Source organism: Pongo abelii, chromosome 10 (genome assembly GCF_028885655.2).
Source record: "Pongo abelii isolate AG06213 chromosome 10, NHGRI_mPonAbe1-v2.0_pri, whole genome shotgun sequence".
NCBI lineage: Eukaryota > Metazoa > Chordata > Mammalia > Primates > Hominidae > Pongo > Pongo abelii.
In genome coordinates, this window is record NC_071995.2 from 2832387 (window position 1) to 2859409 (window position 27023).

The 27023-nt window shown below is 49.1% G+C and overlaps 2 protein-coding genes and 1 long non-coding RNA gene across 9 annotated transcripts in view; 2 read left to right on the plus strand and 1 right to left on the minus strand.

Annotated features, from left to right (window-relative positions):
* The first annotated feature begins 5740 nt into the window (after positions 1 to 5740).
* Positions 5741 to 14822, plus strand: FKBP4 (FKBP prolyl isomerase 4). Of its 2 annotated transcripts, XM_002822768.4 has the most exons (10): positions 5741 to 6075; positions 7969 to 8113; positions 8547 to 8689; positions 9523 to 9643; positions 9909 to 10065; positions 10673 to 10763; positions 10862 to 10945; positions 11201 to 11386; positions 11995 to 12234; positions 14031 to 14822. In XM_002822768.4, the coding sequence occupies exons 1-10, from the start codon at positions 5971 to 5973 to the stop codon at positions 14136 to 14138; spliced, it is 1380 nt and encodes a 459-aa protein (XP_002822814.1). In that variant the 5' UTR covers positions 5741 to 5970; the 3' UTR covers positions 14139 to 14822. The 2 variants fall into 2 exon arrangements, with proteins under 2 accessions (XP_002822814.1, XP_054382646.1); XM_054526671.2 differs by lacking the exon at positions 7969 to 8113 and having other exon boundaries at positions 5803 to 6075.
* A 987-nt stretch (positions 14823 to 15809) lies between these two features.
* Positions 15810 to 24085, minus strand: LOC134759483 (uncharacterized). Its single transcript, XR_010135698.1, has 2 exons — positions 23672 to 24085; positions 15810 to 16219 (listed from the first exon to the last, which is right to left on the minus strand). It is a non-coding gene; the product is annotated as an uncharacterized LOC134759483 (long non-coding RNA).
* The window catches only part of ITFG2 (integrin alpha FG-GAP repeat containing 2), a 48550-nt gene continuing 45582 nt past the window's right edge, over positions 24056 to 27023 (plus strand). For 4 of the 6 annotated variants that reach the window (XR_008511734.2, XR_008511735.1, XR_008511733.1 and 1 more), the window contains exon 1: positions 24078 to 24311. Coding sequence is in view for 2 of the 6 variants with exons in the window: in XM_009247318.4 (XP_009245593.1) it covers positions 24216 to 24311 (96 nt within the window). In the remaining 4 variants the exon portion in view is untranslated. 6 annotated transcript variants of the gene reach the window in all.

The following is a 27023-nucleotide window of genomic DNA, read 5'->3' on the forward strand; positions in this document are numbered from 1 at the left end:
TGGGGCAAGCCCTGAGGACAGGGGCTGTGGGATGTTCTCCATCATTTTCCCCTCAAGGAAAGGAAAGAGAGGATGGTTGGGGTGCCACATAATTAATCAATGAAGCCCCTGGCAAACACGGGCCCCTTAAAAAAAAGATACCCCTCTTCTCCAAGGGCGTATGAGTCTAACGAGGGACAGATTGGTCTATCCAGGAATCTATGTGAGAATCCCTACCCCTGGCCAGGGCTTCCAGCAACCTTTCTCCCCATGAGGAAATTAAACCTGAGGAGGTAAACCCAACGGAAAACCAAAATAACTCCCCCAGAGGAGGCTACTTGTAGAGAGAAAGGCTACGTGACATCTCATCTGTGAGCCTATGTGGACCGTGAAACTCAGAGATACTGTGAATACACATTGTGGCTAAATGCTTAAGGGATACATAGTAAAGTCAACATCTGACTAAACAAAAACTATTACCAATGAAGAATGAACTTCCAGGATACAAGAGTAAATATGAACTCTCAAATAAATTATTATTGCTATTACAATTCATACCTTTTTTAAAAGTTAGCAGACTGATCATAGAAGTTTGATGTTATACTGAAGGAACAATAATGTCTTAATTTCTCAATAATGACAGCTGCTGGATTGCTCCTGTGCTCACTGCAGTGCACATTTATGATCTTAAATATACGTTTACTTTCAACTGAGGATGATGGAAGTTCAGACTATTTTTCCCACGTGGCAATCCATGTCCTAGTTATGCTAATTAGAAATGATAATAACCTAGACACATACATGATGCTTTTTCATATGTAAAATTTTGTGTTTATTTTTTGGTAGAGACAGGGTATCACTATGTTGCCCAGGATGGTCTTGAATTCCTGACCTCTAGCAATCCTCCTGCCTCAGCCTCCCAAGGTGCCGAGATTACAGGCATGAGCCACCCCACTCGGCCACATGATCCTTGATCACACACAAGTTCAAGGAAGACAGAAATAATGCTGAAATCAACCTTTGGCTATTTGGCCCTCTGAAGATCCAGGCCAAAGCCAAATTTCAGTGCATCCACAGATACAGTAGGATGAAGATTTGCTACTTCCTATCTCTCCAAGAGCAAAACAGAAATATATGTATTTATCAGAAGGAAGAAATTAGATTTTACAAAAGGAAACAAGCTTTCTTTCAGCAGGACAACCACCAAATATCTCATTACCTCCTCTCAAGGAGATCAGCTAATGGTGGGATTCACGGAAGTGTTGACACCAAGTCTATCTTTAAGGGGCTTTCAGTCTTGTTGGAATGACAAAATATCAGCAGGTGAAGCTACTGTGAGTTACATGAGATAGTCAAGTTCATAGTGAACTGTCCAGGAGCATAAAGCACAGATGTAATTTCACATTAGAAGAGAAGCACTCCTCTGGAACTAATGGAGCAAAGCCTTATCTAGACCAGTGGCTTTCAACTTCAGGGCTGGAGACTTCCACATCTTCAACTGCATATTCCAAGGCCTGGGTCCTGTGGCGCATGCCTGTAACCCCAATACTTTGAGAGGCTGAGGCGGGCAGATCGCCTGAGCTCAGGAGTTCGAAACCAGCCCGGGCAACATAGTGAGACCCCATCTCTACAAAAAATAAAATTACTGGGTGTGGTGGGGTGTACCCGTAGTCCCAGCTACTTGGGGGACTGAGGTAGGAGGATTGCTTGAGCTCGGGAGATTGAGGCTGCAGTGAGCCATGTTCACGCCACTGCACTCCAGCCTGGGTGACAGAGCTCGAGAGCCTGTCTCAAACAAACAGAAAACACGACTGCATATTCCAGCAATCAACAGGCTGAAGTGTGGCACACACACTACCATTCACCTACTCCCTGTGTACCATACACAAGTTCAGGTACTTCACACGTAATATCCCACTGCCAGTCTCAGTGGCTCACACCTGTAATCCCAGCACTTTGGGAGGCCAAGGAGGGAGGATCACTTGAGCTCAGGAGTTCAAGACCAGCCTGGGCAATACAGGGAGATCCCATCTCTACAAAAAAAAACTTTTTTAAGTTGGCCAGGCATGGTGGTCTGTGCCTGTGTAGTCCCAGCTACTCCAGAGGCCGAGGTGGAAGGATTTGCTTCAGCCTGGGAGGCGGAGTCTGCAGTGAGCTGTGATGCACCACTGCACTCCAGCCTGGGCAACAGTGTGTGACCCTGTCTCCAAAATACAAATAACCCATTTAATCTTCAGAGAAAACCCCTGAGAGAAAGGCATTATCATGACAGCCATTTTAGGGACAAGGAAACCTTCCTCCAGGACTCACACGGTGAGTTCAATGATGAAGCTGAGATTTGAATCCAGGTAAAGAGCTTGCGCTGGAATTGGAATCCAGGAGAATCCAATCCAGAGCCCATGAACTTAACCTTCACACAGGTCTTCAATATGCACAGGCCTCACATAGGGGCCTACTGTTCTTAAATTGTATGAAAATGGGACTAAAATCACTAACATAAATAAATGTTTTAAGAAATATGTAGAGGCTGGGCACGGTGGCTCACGCCTGTAATCCCAGCACTTTGGGGGGCCGAGGCAGGTGGATCACGAGGTCAGGAGATGGAGACCATCTTGGCTAACACGGTGAAACCCCGTCTCTACTAAAAATACAAAAATTTAGCCGAGCATGGTGGTGGGCACCTGTAGTCCCAGCTACTTGGGAGGCTGAGGCAGGAGAATGGCGTGAACCCGGGAGGCAGAGCTTGCAGTGAGCGGAGATCGCGCCACTGCACTCCAGCCTGGGCAACAGAGCGAGACTCTGTCTCAAAAAAAAATAAAAACAAAAAAAAGAAGTATGTAATAACTTTTTTGGTCAGTAGAGTTTCTATTTTCTCAATCAACAGACACCAAAGTTAACAAGAAAATATGTAAAGGTCTTTAACGGCTTTTTTTTTGGCATTACATTTTTGACAAATTATACTGGGAACATTCTAACTCAGGCTGGGTGACAGATTTCCAGCTTTCATTGTACTGGTATGCTGCATAACATGTATGCATACATGAACACACACACCTATATGCATTTCAGTCTTTTGAACGATCCAAATATCATATAATTATTTGGATGTTAAGTGCATTGGCAGCCTAGGAAGGTCAAAATATGAACTGTAGAAACAAGGGGTCTTCATGTGTAAATGATGGGCCCAGAGTTTGGGATCTGAGCCAGGTCAGCTCTAAGAGGCTCAGTGTGACAAGAACAAAGTTTCTGATCCCAGCAGGAGTCACCTACAGATAAGGTGGATGAGAAAAAGTGTGCTGACTTCCTCCCGCAAAAAAAGGGGACATTTTGGAAGAATTTCGAGTGGTACCAGTTAAAACTTCTTTAATGAGAATACTAACTTAAATGGCCTGGGGAAAGGGTGAGGAGATAGAGGAAAGAGACTAAAACACATGCACACTTTCTACAGTATGTGTACTTTTTATGATCAGAAAAATATCACACAAACGACAGGAAATATTCCTGCTCCAGGATTCAAGACCCCTAGTTTCCTCCTGTGGTTTCTCCTAGTTTCTGCCTGTGGTCCCCTAGTTTCCTCCTCCACTGTGTGGGGACAGAGCTTCTCACCGGGAACCTTGCCCTCATGCCCTTCCCTGTCTCACAGACCTCTGTTTTCTTAGCCCTTTGTCCCCATCTCCACTGCAGCGCCTATCAGATCACACTAAAACGACCGTTATTTACCAACTGCGGAGTTGGAGGCGAGCACTGAGCTAGATACCATACACAGATTCCCGCTTTTTTTAACCATTAAATCACCCTCTTTTACAAATGTTACTATCTCTATTTTACAGACAAGAAATCGAGACATGAAGATTAACTAACCTGCCCCAATTTAAACAGCTAACATAACACATGGGCCACCCAACGTCCCTTACTCCAAAGCACATGCTCATTCCACTAGGGTATTAGGCTATGTGTTAATGTAATGGCAGGCAATCTGAAGGGCTCCACTAAGTATTTGCCGAACAGAATTAAAGGGGGGGGTCCCACACTGCCCGCTTCCGATGAAGAAAAAGACGCAGAAAAGAAACCGCCACACGTGGAGAATCAGTAGGTGCAAGCCAAGGACAGTTTGCGGTAAACTGCCACCCCGGAAGCCAGCACCTACCATCCTGGTCTCCCGGAGTTTGGGTGACCCCTGGCACTGTTACTTCTGCAGAAAAGTAGTGGATTTAACCCCTACAGAGGCACCGCCCCGTATCCTCTGAAGTTGTCTCCGGTCACCTAAAGAGACGTCTTCATTATGGCTCAACTCATTTGGGCTGTAAACTGCTGAAGCGAAAGGCTTTTTCTTCTGCATCCCTTTCAAGTTCCCTCAGCAGGGACTACAATAAATCATCACATTATGACGCTGAAAGTTCATCTCTAAAAAGCTTTCAATTTAGTTTGATGAGACTAATGGTGTCCAACGGCACAGTGCCGGGCACATAACGGGAAATCCAAAAATACAGTTATTATTAGAATAAAAATTCAGGCTGGGCGCAGTGGCTCACGCCTGTAATCCGAGCACTTTGGGAGGCCGAGGCGGGCGGATCATTTGAGACCAGATGTTCGAGACCAGCCTGGGCAACATGGCGAAACCCCGTCTCTACTAAAAATACAAAAATTAGTCGGCGTGGTGGCGGACGCCTGTAGTCCCAGCTACACAGAGCCAAGATCGCACCACTGCATTGCAGCCTGGGCGACAGAGCAAGACCCTGTCTCAAAAAAAAAAAAAAAAGAAAAGAAAAATCAGCCAAGACTTGGAAAAAGAAATTTAAAAAAGGAAAATTCATGCAGCCAGTAACTATTGGGACACCACTCACCAGGCACTATGCTAAACTGGGGTTAGGTGCTGAGCAAAACCAGGCCCCTCTCTAGATGGCTCTCTAGGTCCCACGACCATGGCTTAGGTGACACCGGCAGCTGCGCGCTCCACAGCCTGTCGAAAAACACTCGGGAAACAAACATTGAGAGGAAAATACTCCTTCCGTGGGCCTTTAGGAAAACCGAGTGACTTTTTTCGTGAGGGGAACCCATCTTTGTAAGCATTCGCGGAAACGGCAGTTTCATTACCGCCGGGAAGGGTCCCCTGAGTGTGTGCCCCGTCTGAGTTCCGAGCCGGGCGGGCCATGCCTTGCCAACCCCGCTGCTCGCAGCATCTGCAGGCGCTGGGCGAGGCATCGCTGCCCGGCCGGGGCTTCTCGGGTCTAGGGAAATCGAGGTCGCTTTCCCTGGCTCTCTGCAGCGGGGCAGCGCTGTCCACTCACTCCCCCCTCCCCGCGCACGCCCTTGCCCTCTTTCCCCCAGGTAGGGAAGGGTCTACGCGGGTCATAGCAGAGAGGCCACGCCGCCCGTGGTGACTGCCAGTCCCGGGGAGGCGGCGCCGCCACTGCCATCCCGCAGCCCGCGCTCCCCACACCCCGCCGCAGGCGCAGCGCACTGGTGGAGTGATGTCGGGAGATCGATCGAGAAGAATCTGGAAGAATCCGGTTAGACAGGGAAGCGGGCGGGGATGGGAGGGAGGGAGGAAGGGCCAGGGGAGGCCGCCGGGGAGATCCCGAGTCCGAGGGTCCCAGGAGAAGGGGCGGGGGGGGCGGGCAGGCAGCCAGAAGGAGGCAAGAACCAGGAAAAAAAAGAAAAAAAAATTCCGAAGCGCCCGCAGCCCTGAGCCCGAACCGGCTCAGTCCCGCCGTCTCTAGAAAGTTCTGCACCCCGCCCCCTGTGTCCGCGCTCCCGCTCCTCCCAGCCCCTCCCTCGCGGCGGGGCGGGACCAATCGCTCCCCGAGCCGCTCCTGACCCACCTACCCCCGCTCTCGCGCCGCGTGCAGAGGTGCTCAAGCCTCCTCGCGGTCCGCAGTCAGTGCCGCCGCGCCCGGCCTCCCGCACGCCCCGCAGGTAGCGCCCCCGCCCGCGGCCCGGAGTGCGCTCGCGCCGGCACCAGCTCTCGGATAAACGGCGCGCCGCGCGGAGATGACAGCCGAGGAGATGAAGGCGACCGAGAGCGGGGCGCAGTCGGCGCCGCTGCCCATGGAGGGAGTGGACATCAGCCCCAAACAGGACGAAGGCGTGCTGAAGGTGAGGGGCGGCGGGGCCTGCGGAGGCGTCCGAAGCCGGGGCCCGGCGGGCCGCCCTTCCGCCGCGCCCGGAGCCCGCGGCCGGGCACGGGTCGAGGCGGCCGCCTTTGCAGCCTCGCGGCCGTCCGGCCGGGGGCCGGTGGCATCGCCGTCCCGGACCGGGCTGCGTCGTTTAAGGCACCGAGGCCGGCCATGCGCTCGGCAGGGGGGCGGCCTAGGTGCGCGGGCCGAGGCCCCAGGCTCCCCAGCCGGCAGCGCCCGGGCCCGGGCAGGGGGTCGGGATTGCAGTGCCCACCCCGGCGCGCGCGGGGCGGCGGAGAGGGGCGGGGCGGGGCGACCGCCGCGGGCACCCGAGCCGCAGCCCGGGGCCAGGCCGGGCCTCCCACGCCACGCCGCCCCCGACCCCGCGGCCCCAGCGGAGCCGCCAGCCGCGGGCCGCCTCGTTGGTGGCGGTGCCAGAGCTCGCCCACCCAGGCGGTGGAACACGGGCCAGGACGGGGAGCGACTCCCCACAGTGCTCTCCTGGCCCTTCGGCCTTTGTGCGACGCAGGCGCGACAGTGTTCCGGCGCCCTCCCGGGGTCCCCTGCCGACGCCGGGACCCAGCGAGGTCCCCACTCGCCGCGCGGCGCCCCCTCCCTCGGCCCCGGGGAGGCCGGGCGCGGGGCATGCTGGGAGCTGTAGTCCCCTCCCCCTCCCCGCCGCCTCCCGGAGCCAGGGCTGCGGGGTGTGGGGCGGGGAGGAGGCGCTCTGCTGTGGAGCCTGCCGCCGAGTGACCGCTCGACTACAAATAGCCTGGGGAGCTGGGGGGAGGGCATCTTGACCTGGGCCAGGACAACCTGCCATGGGTCGGAGCAGGTTCCGGGGAGAGTCAGATGGTGATTTCTCAGCCTGCGTCTTATGCCTTCTCCACATCCGCTGCTCCTCCTCATCCTGGCTTCCCACCGCTGAGCTCCGGGTGTGCGGCACCCGCCTCAGGGGGCCTTTACCTGGTCCAGAAGTGCATCTGTCTTGGCACCAGATTATTGGGGACCTCAAGCGTCTGCTCCAGCGGCTGTCCCGTGGCATGCGGCTTCCCCTTCTCGCTCCAGCGTCCTGCTGTTTTCTACGAGATTGTTATTCCAGGAAGGGTCATTTCCCCTTTGATCCGCCATTCCTTCCCTTTTACCTTTCTACTCCTCAAAGCCCCTGTCTGTTCTTCGTGGAGGCTTTCCCTTAGAGGGTAACCACACACCTACCAGGTGGCGCTAAAGAAGCCTTTACGTTTCTGGGAAATACTCCAGCCCTGGACTCGCTACCAGTGAGGAATACTCAGCTCCCAAGTCAGAGTTTAAGGTCCCATGGAGAGCCTCCGGGTTCACCTATAACCTGGTTTCTTCCTTACCTGTTTTGAACTGTTTCTATTCTCTTCGCTCATACTCCCCTCGTTCTCCCGTCTCCAAACCAGACCTTAATCTGATGTCCACTGGCATGAAGGAAGGAGGAGGAAGTGTGGCATAAATACTTCCCCCTTTGCCGATTATAATAATAATCTATTATTCAACTTTTTACTGGTCTAATCTTCTGACAACTGTAGGAGATAGGGATTATCATCACTGCTTTACAAATAAAGTGTGGAGAATTTTAAAAACTTACCATACAGCGGAAACTTGAACTCAGATCTCTCAGCCTTTTGTCTCCTTTTTCAAACCAAGTCTTGCTGCACCTCAAGAAAGACAAGAAGGTTAGTTGACTCCTAAGCCAAGCTGCTAGTAACTGAATCTGGAGGGACAAGTAGGCAGAGGAGGATGAACATAGAGAAGTCCTTTTATGTTCCCTCTGGAGGCTTGCAGGCAGTGCTGCTGCCCCTTTCTGCCCCAAACCCTGGGGTACTCACTTTCTCCCCCTTCCTCCCAGGTCATCAAGAGAGAGGGCACAGGTACAGAGATGCCCATGATTGGGGACCGAGTCTTTGTCCACTACACTGGCTGGCTATTAGATGGCACAAAGTTTGACTCCAGTCTGGATCGCAAGGACAAATTCTCCTTTGACCTGGGAAAAGGTAGGCGTGGTCAGTGGGCTGGTAGGATAGGTTCGAGGTGGACACAAGCTGTCACAAGCAGAAACCATTTTCTCAGGACCAAGCTCAGGGAGGAATGGTTTATCACAGTCTGTTAACTCTTTCGGTCACTCTTTTTTTTTTTTTCTACCGTTCTGTAACTATATCGATCTCTGTCTCCCCTTCTCCTCACCTCCCAACACCTTACTCCCCCTTCGAAGGTGGACTGTCTTGCATCTTAAACTCTTTTGTTCAGGGTCACGTGATCTTTTATAGTTCTTAGACCTTAATACAACCAGGTATCTCACCTTCTGGTCCCATTTCTAAAGGATGTCCAGCTTCCCCATGAGTGTGGTGCAGTAACTCTTCAGGAGCACTGTTTGAGCCCAGCATCAGAACCCGGCTAAGGCGGTCCTGTTTGCTTCTATACCTGCAGGGGAGGTCATCAAGGCTTGGGACATTGCCATAGCAACCATGAAGGTGGGGGAGGTGTGCCACATCACCTGCAAACCAGAATATGCCTACGGTTCAGCAGGCAGTCCTCCAAAGATTCCCCCCAATGCCACGCTTGTGTTTGAGGTGAGTGTTTGGTCACTGAGATCCAGGCTAAGAGCCAGGCCTTATCTCAGCCCAATGCCTGGCTGCCCTCCAGCCCTTCCTGCTTCTTGGAGACAATGTAGCCAACGCTGAGGGTCTGGCCTTATGGGAGGAGAAATGCAGAGGGCTCTGCTGCTGCTAGTAATGGAAGTAATAGAAGCTTCGGATGGGAAGAGGCAGGCACAAGCCCCTCTCCAGACTCAAAGCATGGTCGGGGTTAAGGCATCTTTATCTCTAGAGCAGTACCCAGAAGAATACTGAAAGGAGTCGGGAGATCAGAAACTATGTCCCGTTATAAATGGCAGTACAGAATATTGGTGCTCTAGAGATCAGAAGGGGGAGCAGTAGCTCCCCTGTGGGTCAAGGGCTGAGAAAAGGCTTCACTGAGGAGATAGAACTTGACATTGTTCAATCTGAAAATGGTTGAGCCAATCCGTGGGCCCTTGAATACTGAGAAACTGCTGAGAGATGTTGGGTAATCATTTCTAATACCTACCACATTGGGCTTATCAGGTAGTGTGAATTAGGATTATCTGGGACACGTCCTGATACGTCCTTGTTAGTAGAGCAGGTAGCAAATAGATTGCTCTCCTCAGCTTAACTGAAATCTATGTAGTCTGCCCACCTCTAACAAAGTTGAGATAGGGCAGCTCCCAAGAACTTAAAAAAAGTACCACTCTACCCAACTCCTTGTGACTGCCCTTGTGGACAGATCTGGCCTGGCAGTTAGTAGGGACCCTCCCGGATGAGAACGACTGTGTTTCACTGCCCATGAGTTAGTGTGGGAAGGAATTGTGTCACATCTTGTCCCACAGGTGGAGTTGTTTGAGTTTAAGGGAGAAGATCTGACGGAAGAGGAAGATGGCGGAATCATTCGCAGAATACAGACTCGCGGTGAAGGCTACGCTAAGCCCAATGAGGGCGCTATCGTGGAGGGTGAGACAGTACAGTCTGGGCTTTCAATTCTAATTCTGATATTTAGGCCTTGTGTGGCTTTGGGCAAGTCACTTCCCTTCTCCAAGCCTATCTTCTTGTCCATAAAATGAGGGGTTGGACCATATTCTCTTCATATCACTCCAGATTTGAGAACACAGCTAGGAGAATCTTGGGGTGATGGGGGTGATGCAGGGAGGCTGATGGCATCTTTCCTCAGTCACCTGCCCTCTTACAACTCTGGTACACTGCCTCTCTTTCATGCCAGTTGCACTGGAAGGGTACTACAAGGACCAGCTCTTTGACCAGCGGGAGCTCCGCTTTGAGATTGGCGAGGGGGAGAACCTGGATCTGCCTTATGGTCTGGAGAGGGCCATTCAGCGCATGGAGAAAGGAGAACATTCCATTGTGTACCTCAAGCCCAGGTGAGGGGTGGGCACTTCGTAGAGTAGGCAGGCGGGCAAACCAAGATCAAAGATATAAAATGAATTGTAGAAACAGCTGTTTGTGTCCTTTCTTTTTAACTCTGGCCACACCAAACATACACCATTATGATATCCTCAGTGTACTTAGAAGTGTGGCCACAATTGTCTACATCTCCTTGGATCTAAGCCCAGTCTTTTCAGTCACGGTTGCTACAGATTCTCTCCTCTGCCATCAAGATTGTCCTCTCCCATTCATTCATTCAGTCATTACTGAAACAGCTACTACATGCCAGGCACTGCTGAAAATTCCTAGGGGTTCAGAGACTAATAGGACATTGTTTGTGCCTTCTAATTCTAGCTCATTGTTTAGTGAGGTGCTATTTAAATTAGTAATCACACTGCTGCCTGGCCATAAGTTATTAGAAGGGTATGAAGGATGCTGAGGGACCATCTGACGGTGTGAAGAGGCCAGGGAAGATTTGCCAGACATTTGAACCAAGTCTCAAGGGATGGGAAGGTACTTTCCAGGAAATGGACAGGAAGCCTTTTCAGCCTGGAGCAGGTTAAGTGTTGCCAAGATGACACATAGTGTTTTTCACCCCTCCAGCTATGCTTTTGGCAGTGTTGGGAAGGAAAAGTTCCAAATCCCACCAAATGCTGAGCTGAAATATGAATTACACCTCAAGAGTTTTGAAAAGGTAAGTTTGCTCAGGGTCTTCCCATCTAAAGTCAAGTTCCACCCTGTACGTGACTCTGGGGTAGCTGACAACTTTGTTTCTCTCCTGGGGTGTGGCAGGCCAAGGAGTCTTGGGAGATGAATTCAGAAGAGAAGCTGGAACAGAGCACCATAGTGAAAGAGCGGGGCACTGTGTACTTCAAGGTGAGCCAACAGTCACTGTCGTAAGGACACTCCCAGGAAGAGTTGCTCTGAGCCTACCCTTCCCTCGGTGACCGAGATCATTTTCTGCCAAGAAGTGGACAAGTTGGCACCTGCCATCTTCACTTCATATATGTGAGCTTGCTGGCCTTGCCAGTGGGAAGGATGGGAGCAGGAACCTCTTGTGGCCATGTGTCACTGATGTCTGCAAGTACCACTGAACCTGTGCCAGATGCCTGAGCCTCTCTCCCATTCTAGGAAGGTAAATACAAGCAAGCTTTACTACAGTATAAGAAGATCGTGTCTTGGCTGGAGTATGAGTCTAGTTTTTCCAATGAGGAAGCACAAAAAGCACAGGCCCTTCGACTGGCCTCTCACCTCAACCTGGCCATGTGTCATCTGAAACTACAGGCCTTCTCTGCTGCCATTGAAAGCTGTAACAAGGTGAGGCCCCCTCAGAGGGCATGGAAGCAGCATTCACAGGCAGAGTTGGGTGAGCTGCCAGCATGTCTGAAACTTCCCCTTGGTGACTAGGGCAGGGATAGCAGGGTGGATCAGCGGGAGCTCTGAGGTTACAGACCAAAGGCACGGATGCAGGTAGTCATAGCAAGAACCTCTTAGCTTTAGTAGTGACCAAAGGCACGGATGCAGGTAGTCATAGCAAGAACCTTAGCTTTAGTGGTGGGAAGCCGTTGGCAAGAAGTAGGAAGACACGGAATGGGAAGAATCACATAAGAGTTTTCTTCCACCTTGGTTCTTAGCCTCTCCGCTTGCCTACTTGCTTTATTCTAAAGTGAATGTTAAATGTCTGAAGTCTTTATTTCATCCAAAGACCTGCTGTCTTCCCTCTCTGCCTGTTGGATTAAATGAGGTTCCTTCCTAGACCCTGGATTGTTCCATTTAATGCCCCAGGCCTTGTTCTTCCTGGGGTGGAGCTAGCCATTTGCATTCCTCCTCATCCTCCTGAGGGGTACCCTTTGAAACCCAGTCTTGGCCAGATGAGCTACAAGCCCTGAGCTCCCAAGATGTTGCTTCCTCTCTGCATTCTTTAGGCCCTAGAACTGGACAGCAACAACGAGAAGGGCCTCTTCCGCCGGGGAGAGGCCCACCTGGCCGTGAATGACTTTGAACTGGCACGGGCTGATTTCCAGAAGGTCCTGCAGCTCTACCCCAGCAACAAAGCTGCCAAGACCCAGCTGGCTGTGTGCCAGCAGCGGATCCGAAGGCAGCTTGCCCGGGAGAAGAAGCTCTATGCCAATATGTTTGAGAGGCTGGCTGAGGAGGAGAACAAGGTGAGGATTGGGGTGGGGAACAGTTGGAATAGCATCCCTCCACTTAACCTGGCTACTGTGGGCTCTTTGTGCCTTTGGTTGTCTGTGCCAATCCCGGAAACCAGATTAGATTGTGCCTTTTCCCTGGAGCATTAAGGAGCACGAGTTCCTGCTGTTGGGGCCAGTGTTCTGTGATCAGTGCTGGAAACCTACCCACAAGCCCCAGAAGTTGGGTTCGTTGTCCTGAGTGTAATTCCCGATTTATGTTTTCTTGTGGGCCAGGCGCAGTGGCTCACACCTGCAATCCCAGCACTTTGCAGGGCCAAAGTGGGAGGATCACTTGATCCCAGTAGGTAGAGACCTCAGCGACTTATGATGGCACCACTGCACCCCAGCCTGAGCGACAAAATGAGACCCTGTCTCAAAAAAAAAAGCTAGATGCTTTTTGTGCGTGATTAAATAAATAATACACTTAGTTAAATTCAAACTGTACCAAAGTATACGGTCAAGTCTGCCTCCCCCACCAGAAGCAGCTGCCCCTTCAGGTTCTTGTATGGTTCCAGTGTGTTGCATCAAGGCACAGGCAGACGTTCATGTTGCTTTCTCCCTTTCCCCTAACAAGAGGCAACCTGCTGTAACTATGATTTGGCGCATACTGTGCTTTTCTCACGTAATAGTAGCTGGAGGCTTATTTTACATGAGTATTTAAAGAACTTTTACATTCTTTCTTAGGCTTACATAGTATTCCATTGTATGGATATGGCTTATCTTAGTTAATCATTCCCTTTTTAGTCTTCCAGTGGTTTTATTTTTTTTCTGAGACAGAGTTTCGTTCTTGTTGCCCGGGCTGGAGTGCAATGGCACGATCTTGGCTCACTGCAAACTCCACCTCCTGGGTTCAAGCGATTCTCCTGTCTCAGCCTCCCGAGTAGCTGGGATTACAGGTGCCCGCCACCACACCCACCTAATTTTTGTATTTTTAGTACAGACAAAGTTTCATCTTGTTGACCAGGCTGTCTCGAACTCCTGACTTTAGTGATCTGCCCACCCCTGCCTCCCAAAGTGGTGGGATTACAGGTGTGAGCCACCACACCCAGCCAGTCTTAAACAGGGTTCTAAACCAGCACTGTCCAGTAGAAGTATAGTATCAACAACATGTAATTCAAAATTTTCTGGTAACCATGTTAAAAAGGTAAAAAACAAATGGAATTAAATTTTAGTTGCATTTGTGTATTTTTCAAACCATCTTCAAAATCCAATGTATATTTTGCACTAAAAACACATGAGTTTGAACTAGCCACTTACAGTAGTGGCTACCATACAGGACAGTGCTGCTTAGAACAGCATTGCAGTGAATAACCTTGTGAGTTCATAGTTTGTACATATACAAGTGTTCTGTTTTGTTTTGTTGAGACAGTGTCTCTTGCCCTGCCGCCCAGGCTGGAGTGCAGTGGCACAGTCTCAGTTCACTGTAACTTCTGCCTCCAGGGCTCAAGCGATCCTCTTGTCTCAGCCTCCCGAGTAGCTGGGACTACAGGTGCGTGCCACCACGCCCAGCTAATTTTTGTAATTTTTGTTGAGGTGAGGTTTCACCATGTTGCCCAGGCTGATCTGAAACTTGTGGGCTCAAGCAATCTGACCACCTCAGCCTCCCAAAGTGCTGGGATGACGGGTGTAAGCCACCAGGCCTGGCCTGTACAGGTATATCTTTAGGACAGATGTAGGAGAATGGGTGTATCTGTGTAATTCTGCTAGAAATTAAGTGTGTGTTTTTTCACTTGGGAAGTCAGCCCGTTTGCTGTTCCTCTTTCTCGCAGGCCAAGGCAGAGGCTTCCTCGGGAGACCATCCCGCTGACGCAGAGATGAAGGAGGAGCAGAAGAGCAGCACGGCAGGGAGCCAGCCTCAGGTGGAGACAGAAGCGTAGCCCCTCTCCACCAGCCCTACTCCTGCGGCTGCCTGCCCCCCAGTCTCCCCACTCCACCCTGTTAGTTTTGTAAAAACTGAAGAATTTTGAGTGAATTAGACCTTTATTTTTCTATCTGGTTGGATGGTGGCTTTAGGGGAAGGGGGAAAGGCATAGGCTGGGGGATTGAGGTGGGGAATCATTTTAGCTGGTGTCACCCCCTCTTCCCTTCCTCCATTGCACATGAACATATGTCCATTCATATATATTCATCAGAATGTTAATTTATTTTGCTCCCTCTGTTAGGTCCATTTTCTAAGGGTAGAAGAGGCAAGTGGTAGGGATGGGGTCTGATATGAACCCAGGGTGGAGAGGGAGACTCCTGGGCAGCCGTTTTCCTCATCCTTTCCCTCTCCCAGTCCATTTCCAAACGTGGCCTCCATGTGGGTGCTAGGGACATGGGAAAAACCACTGCTATGCCATTTCTTCTCTCTGTTCCCTTCCTCACCCCCAACGGTGTGGCTGATGATGTCTTCTGGTGTCATGGTGACCACCCCCTGTTCCCTGTTCTGGTATTTCCCCTGTCAGTTTCCCCTCTTGGCCAGGTTGTGTCCCGAAATCCCCTCAGCCTCTTCTCTGCACGTTGCTGAAGGTCCAGGCTTGCCTCAAGTTCCGTGCTTGAGCAATAAAGTGGAAACAATAAAACCTGGGTGTCAGACAACCCTTTCTGTTCAGTCTTGGAGGGGTGGGTATGGGTGGGTACATAATGGGTAGTGGCAAAATCAAGGGGTCACCCACTTAGTCCCAGTTGAGCTTAAATAAGTGCAGCATCTCATGTAGACGCCATAGTTGGGCAGGAAGCAGCCCCACCATGCATGGCTTCCTGAGCAGTGCACAGGCTGCCGCTGGGACTTGTGTCTATGGCTTCACCCTAGGTTCCCAGCACTCCCTCCAGCAACCTGGCAGCTTTTAGTGCCTCTGGTTTTCTTCCCTGACACTTAGGAAGGCGAAAGTATAAAGATCTAGAAGACTGGGACACCATGCATGTTCGTTTTAAAGTTGGAATTGGTCTTCTGCCTACCTCTGATCTGGCAGAGGTATCTGCATTTTGGTTTCTTAACAAGGTAAAACTTCTGGTGTCACTAACCTCCTCCTGTCAGATAACTTACATGATTAAGGTTAAGAGTAAAGCAGAGTGTTCATGCCCAGCTTCCTTCTCAGCCTTAACAGGAAAAGGCTTGTGCTTTTTTTCTAACTATGCTTTGACCCTTAACTCCTATGGCATGATGGGGCCCTGGGAGAAGCCAGGCAGCACAAGCCAGTCATGCTGAGCTGCCTCCAGATGATACTGGCTCCAGGCCAGAGCCCGTGTCTGCCCTCATCCCTCTCTCCTACTGTGAGCTCTCCAGTCCTTTCCCAACAGTGGTGTGGTTGTCTGCTTAGCCACATGGCTGTATAGTTCCTTCCAGAAGAAATTTATAATGGTGGAAGATGTATTTCTGTGTGAAAATTTTCACCAAGTCATACAACACAGCTGATGCTGGAGCCAGGATTAAAATTGGGGTGTGCAAGTCTCCTAGTGTGAGTATCCCTTGAGCCCAAGACACCAAGGATGCAGAGAACTGTGACTGTGCCACTGCATGCCAGCCTGGGCAAGAGAGTGAGACCCTGTCTCTTTTTTGAAAAAAGTCCCAGTGTAACTGCTTTCTTACGGGGCTTACCTCACATCACAGCCCTGTATTTGTGGTTTGTGTCTGGGTCCTCTTGGTATTTCAAAAGTAGTAGATTCTTACGCCTGCAGCCAACAATAATCACTAACTCAAGCATTTATGGAGTAAGCCTAGCAGTGTACTGAGAGCATCACATGAGTGAAACTTAATCCTTGCAACCATCCTACAAAGAAGGTATAACTTTAATAACCCTATTTACAGATAAGAAAACCAAGACTCAGAAGTTAAATGGAAAGGTATGCCTGAAAGGTGAGGTCTCTGAACTAATCCAGACTCTCCCATGAGGTTCATTTGGCTGTGGGCAAGTCTTGAGCTTCTTTCCTCATCTGCAAAAATTGAAAGCATTCCTAAGGTTTCTTCCAGCTCTACATCCTGTAGGATTCCAAGAATGTAAAACTGCATTTAACTGTGGAACATTTAGAGATAAGTCTTAGTTTATGTAACATTAAAACTGTCTAGTGAGGATGTTTTGTTAAAATGCCTACAAGTCTTTAAGCCTAAAAATAATCCTACCACATACTCAAGTCTGCCCTGGGTCAGTGCTACAAGTTCATTTCCCAGTCAGTTGTCCCTTCTTACCAACACTTAAATCTTTCTATATGCAGAGAAATGTGCCTGAAGAAAGAAAAGCTAGTAGCAAGCAGTACTGTGAGCTTTTCACAAGTTTTGCAGGTGGTCTCTAGAAAAAATTAAAATAGGGTTTATCTTGTCCTAGTGCTGGTTCTAACATCGAGTTCTATGAATTTTATCTCCCAAGTATTTCTACTCCCTCCATACTAGTACCGCTCCCTCCCATCACCATGCGCTCCAGCCTGCTCTCCTGCGAAAGGCTCCTGTCTTGGATCCCCTCCTGCCTCACCTGCAGTTGACTCTGCTGCATCCACACCGTGTTCCTCCGAGTACTTGAATCACTCTCGTGATTACCCATCCCATGTAGGCTAAAGAACCCTTATCGTGGCTCACAAAACCCTGCAAGGCTCGGCAAAGTGCACTTAACACTTGCCCTCACTCTGTCCCAGCCTCGCCACTTGCCCTCACTCTGTCCCAGCCTCGCCACTTGCCCTCACTCTGTCCCAGCCTCGCCACTTGCCCTCACTCTGTCCCAGCCTCGCCACTTGCCCTCACTCTGTCCCAGCCTCGCCACTTGCCCTCACTCTGTCCCAGCCTCGCCACTTGCCCTCACTCTGTCCCAGCCTCGCCACCCTGAGGGTCAATGGAGGACTGGATTCCATTGCCATTGGAGAAAAAATACGTGAAAGGCACTTTATGCAAGACTAGTAAAGTGTAGTATCTTTTTAGAAAATGTCATTACTGGAAAAAAAGTTAGAAACCAGAACTTCTCAAACCTTATTCCTATTACGTCTCAGTGACTAATTTTCCCTTTCCAAATGCAAAACACCTCAGAACCTTATAACAAGTTGAGATGACAATGCACTAAGGGCAGTGCTGAATACAACCAATGTAAGAGTCTGGACATTGTAAGTAAGGAAAATTTGTTCTCTTTCTGGAATTCATTATTGCTGCCTTATGGCTACAGTTCCCCAGTTGTTTGCCAACCTCAGATAATGTGGATGCATTAACTATCCCCAGTTAGAAAACCTAGGAATAAAAAAAAACATTAATTTATCCTGTACTAAATGACACTATACCGATTTTTTTTTATTTATTTTCTTCTTTCTTTCTTTTTTTTTTTTTTTTTTTGGAGATGGAGTCTTGCTCTGTTCCCCAGGCTGGAGTGCAGTGGCGCAATCTCGGCTCACTGGAACCTCCACGTCCCAGGTTCAAGCAATTCTGTCTCAGCCTCCCAAGTCGCTGGGACCACAGGCGCACGCCACCACGCCTGGCTAATTTTTGTATTTTTAGTAGAGACAGGGTTTCACCATATTGATCAGGCTGGTCTTGAACTCCTGACCTCAGGTGATCCACCCGCCTTGACCTCCCAAAGTGCTGGGATTCCAGGCGTGAGCCACTGCGCCCAGCCTATTTTTTCTTTTTTTTTTTTTTTTGTTTGTTCGTTTGTTTGAGACAGGGTCACTATTTTGCTCAGGCTCAGTGCAGTGATGCAATTACAGCTCACTGCAGCCTCGACCTCCTGGGCTCAAGAGATCCTCCCAACTCAGCCTCCGCAGTAGCTGGGAGAGACTACAGGCACATGGCACCATGCCCAGCCCTTTTTTTTTTTTTTTTTTTTTTGGACAGAGTGTAGCTCTTGTTGCCCAGGCTGGAGTGCAATGGCGTGATCTCAGCTCACTGCAACATCTGCCTCCCAGGTTCAAGCAATAATCCTGCCTCAGCCTCCCGAGTAGCTGGGATTACAAGTACCTGCTACCATGCCCAGCTAATTTTTGTACTTTTAATAGAGATGGGGTTTCACCATGTTGGCCAGGCTGGTCTCAAACTCTTGACCTCAGGAGATCTGCCCGCCTCAGCCTCCTAAAGTGCTGGGATTACAGGCGTGAGCCATTGCGCCCTGCCACGCTATACCAATTTGAGAGGCAAAGTAAGAATGAATGGTCTCAGGGATGATCAAGAAAAAGCAATGCCTTTGTGAATGTGGAGGGACCTGTGGCTAGAAGAGAGGATCAGCATGTATATTCCATATTCCATTGGATCTTCAGTCTCCTGTTTTAGAAGTGCATCAGACATAAACTGATTTGTATTTTTTTAGGTGAAATTCATTTTTTTTTTTTTTTTTTTTTTTGAGACAGAGTCTCGCTCTGTCGCCCAGGCTAGAGTGCAGTGGCGCGATCTCGGCTCACTGCAAGCTCCGCCTCCCAGGTTCACGCCATTCTCCTGCCTCAGCCTCCCAAATAGCTGGGACTACAGGTGCCTGCCACCGTGCCCGGCTAATTTTTTTTGTATTTTTAGTAGAGACGGGGTTTCACCATGTTAGCCAGGATGGTCTCGATCTCCTGACCTCGTGATCCGCCCGCCTCGGCCTCCCAAAGTGCTGGGATTACAGGCTTGAGCCACCGCGCCCGGCTGTGAAATTCACATTTTTAGGTGAAACAAAGTTAACCATTTTAAATTCAATAGTTTGGTGGCCATTTAGTCTTTACAGTGTTACCTAGTTCCAAAACGTCTTCCTCATTCTTTGTGTTTTTAACCCTATCTCCTAATGTTTAAGTGACACAGTGACAGTGAACTTCTCATCCATCAGTACTCTTGAGCAGACAACCGTGATGAGTTAGTTCTAGGATTAAAGCTTCCCAGAGTTGGTGGTGCATTTTAACAGGGGCAAACTTGAGGAAGGCAGTGAGACTTAGTAGAGCTCTGAATAACAGCATTTCACTCAGTGCAGAGTTGCCCCACACTACTCTGCCAGTTTCTAGGACAAAAAACCTAACTTTTCCGACACTTTAATATGCTAAGGTGTACCATGAATGAGAGAGGGGAGGGGGAAATGGTGATATAAGCCAAACCGAGCCCATTAAGAAGCCCTGGACCCTGCCCCCAAGGTGGTGAGGCTCTGGGCCTCATGTTCTGAAAGATCTTTGGAGACCCTGTTTCTTACCTGGGCACCCTGGGCAAACAGAAACCATTCTGTCTACTGTTGGAGGATGAAGTAGACAAAGAATCTTCCTAGAAATGCTTCCCACTGGCTGGGCGCAGTGGCTCACGCCTGTAATCCCATCACTGTGGGAGGCCAAGGCAGGCGGATCACGAGGTCAGGAGATCAAGACCATCCTGGCTAACACAGTGAAACCCCGTCTCTACTAAAAATACAAAAAAAAAAAAAAAAAATTAGCCGGGCATGGTGGCGGGCGCCTGTAGTCCCAGCTACTGGGGAGGCTGAGGCAGGAGAATGGTGTGAACCCGGGAGGCGGAGCTTGCAGTGAGCCAAGATCGTGTCACTGCACTCCAGCCTGGGCGACAGAGCAAGACACCATCTTAAAAAAAAAAAAAAAAGAAAGAAAGAAATGCTCCCCACTTAATCCCCCCATCCCCTCCTATGGAGATTTCTATTGTTTGTAAAGAATATGCCACCCATACAACTGGATCCATGTCACCTAATCAGGAAGATACCCTAATTAGACAGTTTTGGGGAACAAGACAAAAATCAGCAGAAAGAGTGCTTGGCTTAGACAAGATGGAGTTTAGATGGTGCCCAAAGAGACCTAGCAACCATCCAACTAGAAAGGGGCCAAGACCAGGAGTGCTCTTTGTGGAGCCAGGGATCTGTCCATATGGCTTTATAATGCCTAGTCATACAAAACACTCACTGTACTTAAAGTAACTGATGCAAGGTGGGGAGAGGCACAGGCATGGAAGGACTTGACTTGTGCCCTGTTTCTTGGAGACCTGTCTTTCTTGCCTAACTTTATTTGGCTCTCTTGACAAAAGCCAAAAAGCGTGGTATAGAAGTTGTGATCATAAGGCTAGGCACGGTGGCCTGTAATCCCAGCACTTTGGGAGGCCGAGCACTTTGATCACCTGAGGTCAGGAGTTCAAGACCAGCCCGGCCAACATGGTGAAACCCTGTCTCTACGACAAAAAAAATTATCTGGGCATGGTCGTGGACACCTGTAATCCCAGCTACTCGGGAGGCTGAGGCAGGAGAATCGCTTGAACCCAGGAGGTGGAGGTTGCCGTGAGCCAAGATTGCACCATTGCACTCCAGCCTGGGCAAGAAGAGTGAAACTCTCAAAAAAGTGAAAAAGAAGGCGGACGCAGTGGCTCACGCCTGTAATCCCAGCACTTTGGGAGGCCGAGGCAGGCGGATCATGAGGTCAGGAGATTGAGACCATCCTGGCTAACACAGTGAAACTCCTTCTCTACTAAAAATACAAAAAATTAGCCAGGCGCGGTGGCGGGTGCCTGTCTGTAGTCCCAGCTACTCAGGAGGCTGAGGCAGGAGAATGGCGTGAACCCGGAGGGCAGAGCTTGCAGTGAGCCGAGATCGCGCCACTGCACTCCAGCCTAGGCGACAGAGCGAGACTCCGTCTCAAAAAAAAAAAAAAAAGTAAAAAGTTGTGATCATAATTACATGACCTTCATAGCAAACATATTATTCTACAATTAAAAACAGACACCCCGTGTCACAGAAAGATCCAGACCAAGAAACCCAAATGATGAGGAAGATAAAACTAAGGCATTGGGGAATCCTGGGTTGGGGTCTGATATTAGATAACTGGGTCAGGCCAAGGTACCTGATGAAAGAAGCTGGGTGATCTCATCTCTTGTTCTGAGTTATTTAGTAATATATTTCCTTTAAAACCACTTCAGAGGCCGGGCGCGGTGGCTCACGCCTATAATCCCAGGACTTTGGGAGGCCGAGGCAGGCGGATCACAAGGTCAGGAGTTCAAGACCAGCCTGGCCAATATGGTGAAACCCCGTCTCTACTAAAAATACAAAAACAATTGGCTGGGCGTGGTGGCAGTCTCCTGTAGTCCCAGCTACTCGGGAGGCTGAGGCAGGAGAATCGCTTGAACCCGGGAGGCAGAGGTTGCAGTGAGCCGAGATCGCGTCATTGCACTCCAGCCTGGGTGACAGAGGGAGACTGCCTCAGAGAAAAAAAAAAAAGAAAAAAAAAAAAAAAGAAAAAACCACTTCAGAGGTAAACTTTTTTTTTTTTTTTTTTTTTTTTTTTGGAGACAGAGTCTCACTTTCACCCAGCCTGGAGTACAGTGGCACTGTCTTGGCTCACTGCAACCTCTGCCTCTTGGGCTGAGGAGGTCTTCCCGCCTCAGCCTCCTGAGTAGCTGGGACCACAGGCATGCACCACCATGCCCAGCTAATTTTTGCATTTTTGGTGGAGTCACGGTTTTGCCATGTTGTCCAGGCTGGTCTTGAACTCCTGAGCTCAAGCGATCTGCCTGCCTCAGTCTCCAAAAGTGCTGGAATTACAGGCATGAGCCTCCACAGCCAACCTAGAGATGAACATTTTGATACTGGTTTTGGTTTTCCCACCCCTTAAAGGCCTAATATGAAGCTTAGGGTTTGAACTAGGATGAGAGAATAGAGATGGGGTAGAACACGGGGTGAGGGAGCATGCAACTGCTCTGTAAATGAGAAAATTTATTCAAAGCACCAGGAATACCTGTGGGACCCAGTGCCTTTTAATGGACCTGGCCATCCCACAGTACACAACCAGAAATATGAACTTGTAACACAGTTCAGCCTCAGAATATATCTGCAGTCTCCAGTATTTGTCCAGACTTCCTCCAGTTTACTGTTCTGACCTGCTGTTCTTTCTTATCTGGCTGTCAGATCCACTGGGACATCTAGGAAAAAATCTGCCACCCCCTTCCCCCAAGAAAAGGTCTTGCCCTCCAGCCTCCTCCCACTATGTACAGACATAGAAAGTAGGGACAAGCCGGGCATGTTGGCTCACGCTTGTAATCCCACCTACTCGGGAGGCTGAGACACGAGAATCTCGAGCCTGGGAGGCAGAGGTTGCAATGAGCCCAGATCGCACCACTGCACTCCAGCCTGGGTGACAGAGCAAGACTCTCAAAGAAAAAAAAGAAAGAAAAAGAAAAAAGGTGCCGGGCGCAGTGGCTCACGCCTGTAATTCCAGCACTTTGGGAGGACGAGGCGGGCAGATCAAGAGGTCAAGAGATCAAGACCATTCTGGCCAACATGGTGAAACTCCGTCTCTACTAAAAGTACAAAAATTAGCTAGGCGGCTGGGCGCGGTGGCTCACGCCTGTAATCCCAGCTCACGCCTGTAATCCCAGCACTTTGGAAGGCCGAGGCGGGTGGATCACGAGGTCAGGAGATCGAGACCATCCTGGCTAACACGGTGAAACCCTGTCTCTACTAAAAATACAAAAAATTCTCCGGGAGTGGTGGCAGGCGCCTGTAGTCCCAGCTACTCCGGAGGCTGAGGCAGGAGAATGGCTGAGCCCGGGAGGCAGAGCTTGCAGCGAGCCGAGATCGCACCCCTGCACTCCAGCCTGGGTGACAGAGCGAGACTCCGTCTCAAAAAAAAAAAAAAAAAAAAAAATTAGCTGGGCATGGTGGCGCTCGCCTGTAGTCTCAGCTACTTGGGAGGCTGAGGCAGGAGAATTGCTTGAACCTGGGAGGCAGAGGTTGCAGTGAACCCAGATCGCGCCACTGCACGCCAGCCTGGCAACAGAGCGAGACTCCATCTCAAAAAAAAAAAAAAAAAAAAAAAACATAAAAAGGAACAGCCCCTGGTCCAAAATCCCAGATAAGGTAGAATCATTTTTTTTTTGAAACATCAAGTGCAAGTCAGCCTGGGTTTTTAGACCTAAACCTAAAAATGTATTGAACACCTGTATGATTTCATAAATATTGCCGTGATTGACGAGGCACCCCAAAGAAAGGCAGAACTGGATTCAACATGGAAATAAAGTATCCCAAGAAGCCAGCCATGAGAGTGACAGTCCCATCTGTGCTACAAGAGTAAGGCCACTGAGGGTGAGATGCAAGAGCTTTGTGCTGGAGGGCCACAAGACAGAGCAGATCCGGAATCCAGGCAACCTTCACTTCCAGCCTGAAGACTCTCCTACGAACTATGATAGTAAATGACGGAGAGGCCCTAGGGTTTGGGATCAAACAATTCTGGTTTGAGCACGCACCCCGCCCCACAATCCTTCCTTCTGCTATTTTACTTAATCTTGCTGAACCTGTTTTCCTCTGCCAAAAAAAAAAAAAAAAAAAAAAAAAATACAAGCTCACATAGTGGCTGAACTAATTATGTGAAATATGTGAAATGTGCTTTGCAGCAGGTGGCTTTTAAACTATTGACCAGAAAACACATACACTGAAAAAAAAATTTTTTTTTACATTATAAGCCAGTATACACATATAAGTATATACAACTGAAACAAGAGTTTCACAAAAACTATACTTACCTTACTACTTGGGAGTCACTTGGTATATTACTATTGTATTTAATTTTTTATATGCTGATTGCAACTCACTACATTGTTTTCACTCCTAATGGGTAGCTAGTTTTTTAAAAACACTTTTCAAAACCATGCAATTATCAGTTATTACGAAGATCAGTAAGATTCTCAGGAATGGTCTGATGGCTAGGAATCTCATTGCCAGGGAAACAAAGGAAAAAGGTCAAGGTTATTAGGTCAAGCCCTTGGGAGCCCTGTTGCCAAGGGAACAGATCGGCCACGTCAGGGTTGGTTTACCCACGGGCTGCAGCTCTGTGAAGAAAAGGAGTGGCCCGTGGGCCTGTCACTCACATCAGAGTTGGTAAGCCCGCCTCCAAGCCCGGAAGACCCGCCTCCTCAGTAAGGTTAAAGGAGGAAGAGGCAGAGATTGGAGGTTCAGGCAGTGACGTAACTTTCTGCCTTAGGTGGTCTTCCGCTCTGGCGGCTGTTGCGACGGGGGTTCGGGGAACATTTACTGGGCCTCCCCGCTCCCTCTGCTCTTGGAGGTGCCATGAGGTCAGTTAGCTACGTGCAGCGCGTGGCGCTGGAGTTCAGCGGGAGCCTCTTCCCGCACGCAATCTGCCTGGGCGACGTTGATAACGATACGGTAGGTGCATGCGCACTGCAAGAGACAGCCTGGATCTGTGCAGGGACGCGGCAAGGGAAGTGAAAGAGGCCGCCCGAGCGTGCCACGTGAGCGTGAGCATGCGCGCTGTGGCTAGTTTGGAGCGCTAAAGAGAAAAACTTTATTGATAGCTTCAGTGTTCGTGGTTGGTTTTGTTCCTTGGGAGGTTTTGTTTGTTTTTTGAGACAGAGTTTCCGTCTGTCACCCAGGCTGGAGTGCAGTGGCTTGATTTCCGCTCACTGCAACCTCCGCCTCCCGGGCTCGAGCGACTCTCCTACCTCAGCCAACCAAGTAGCTGGGATTACAGGCGCCTGCCACCACGCCCGACTAATTTTTGTGTTTTTAGTAGAGGTGGGGTTTCACCATGTTGGCCAGGCTTGTCTTGAACTCCTGGCCTCGTAATCAGCCCACCTAGGCCCCCCAAAGTGCTGGGACTACAGGCCTGAGCCATCGTGCCCAGCGTTTCTCATTTTTTAAATAAATTACCACAGGTCAAGGAGGTAAAACAATGCCTGGCACACAGTTTAGTGCTCACTTAAGTGTTAGTGGTGGTGGTGGTGGTGGTGTTAGTATTTTATTCTGTTTTTCTGCAAATCTTTATTGAAATGCTCATTATGCACCAAGGACTCTCCTACGTTCTAGGAATTCAAAAATGAACGAGAGAGTTCCAGTCCTCAGATAGCTCATAATCAAGTTGTGTAATAGTCACCGGATAATAAAATGTAATGAGATGCATTGACTAAAATATGTAGAGGATTCTCCGGTGGAGCATTAAAGGGAATAGTGTCTGATGCTCTTTTTTTTGCAGACTTTATCTTTTCATTTATTATCTATTTCATAGTTCTAATGCAAAGCACTGTATTGCCCCCTTCTGCCCTCTGCCCTATCTTCCTACTCGGCCTCCCTGCTTCACAGTTCCTTAACTGTGCTGTGTTTATTTCCCACCGCCCCCTAGTGCTGTGATGGAGAAGGTATTTATGAGGCCTCTTTTGGCTCTACCCTCTCTGGGGAGGAAAGAGTTATTCTCATAAATTTGTATTATGTTTTCTGGGCTTTCGTGTTTCTTCATGAACTGCCAAGCAGTCCAATTTTATGAGAAAATCAGAGGAGGAATTTTTAAAATTTTTTTGTTTTTTTAGAGACAGGGTCTCACTCTGTTGCCCAGGCTGGAGTGCAGTGGCGCAATCGTAGCTCACTGCAGCCTTGAACTCCTGGGCTCAAATGATCCTACTGCCCCAACCTCCTGCGTAGCTGGGACTACAGGTGCCTGCCACCATGTCTGGCTAATTTTTTAAAGTTTTGTAGAGATGAGGTATCACTGTGTTAACCAGGCTGGTCTCAAACCTCTGGCTTCAAGCAGTACACTGGCCTCAGTGTCCCAAAGTGCTGGAATTACAGGTGTAAGCAACCTCATCAGGCCACATTTTTAAACAGTAAATTAACAAAGCACCTTCAGATATACATTATTTTCCATTTTATCTGATTGCCTTCTTTGTTTAAAAGTATTCCCTTTTTTTATAGGTTTATAGCACCAGCTTTTTTGAAATTGTACTTATCTAAATGAATTACACTATTACACACTCACTTCTACAATATTAGGTATACTACCATTTTTTTTCACCTGAGTTGTAAGCTCCATTACTATAAGCTCCATAGGGATAGGAATGTTTTAATCTGTTTTTTCCACTGCTATATTCTCAACACTTAGAAGAATGTAGGCACTGGCCGGGTGTGATGGCTCACGCCTGTAATCCCAGCACTTTGGGAGGCTGAGATGGAAGGATCATTTGAGCCTAGGAGTTTGAGACCAGCCTGGGCAACACAGTGAGACCCCGTCTTTACAAAAAAATAGAAAAAATTAGCCAGGTGTGGTGGTGCATGCTTGTAGTCCCGGCTACTCAGGAGGCTGAGGCGAGAGGATTACTTGAGCCTAGGAAGTTGAGGCTGCAGTAAGCCATGATCACACTACTGTACTCCAGCTTGGGCAACAGAGTGAGACCCTGTCTCAAACAAACAGCAAAAAAACAGAAAGAAAAGAAATAAGAAACATCAAGTAATAGAAGGTTTGATTTAAAAAAAACTAGTTTTATGCTTCTGTGATCTGATATTCTCTCCAGAAACTCCCATAACAATTATAACAATTAAAAAATAAAGATTTTTTTTTTTTTTTTTTTGAGATGGAGTTTCACTCTTATTGCCCAGGCTGGAGTGCAGTGACACAATCTCAGCTCACTGCAACTTCTGCCTCCCAGGTTCAAGCGATTCTCCTGCCTTGGCCTCCCAAAGTAGCTGGGATTACAGGCATGAGCCACCGTGCCCAGCCAGAAATCAAAGATTCAAATAAATTCCAATTTGTTTCTAACTTTTCCTTACTGTTCACCTGTTTATCTCTGTTGCCTTTAGAACTAAATTTCTTGAGGATATTAGTTCAATGTATTCTAGGAACAGGAAGGGGATGTTGGCTGTACCCCCAAGAGGAGATCATAAAGCAATTTGCGGAAGCGGGGTTTGAAGCCACTTGGTTAACATCGTGAGCCCCTGTAAAGGGCAGCTACCCAGATACAAATGGTGGAGAGGCTCCATACAGGGACCTCCCTTCTCTAGAGCTTAGCCATCACTTGAGGGCACTGGAGGCCCAGAGTGGGGAACAGCCCCTTCAGGCTCTGCCCCCTCAGGCCCCACCATCCTTTGTGG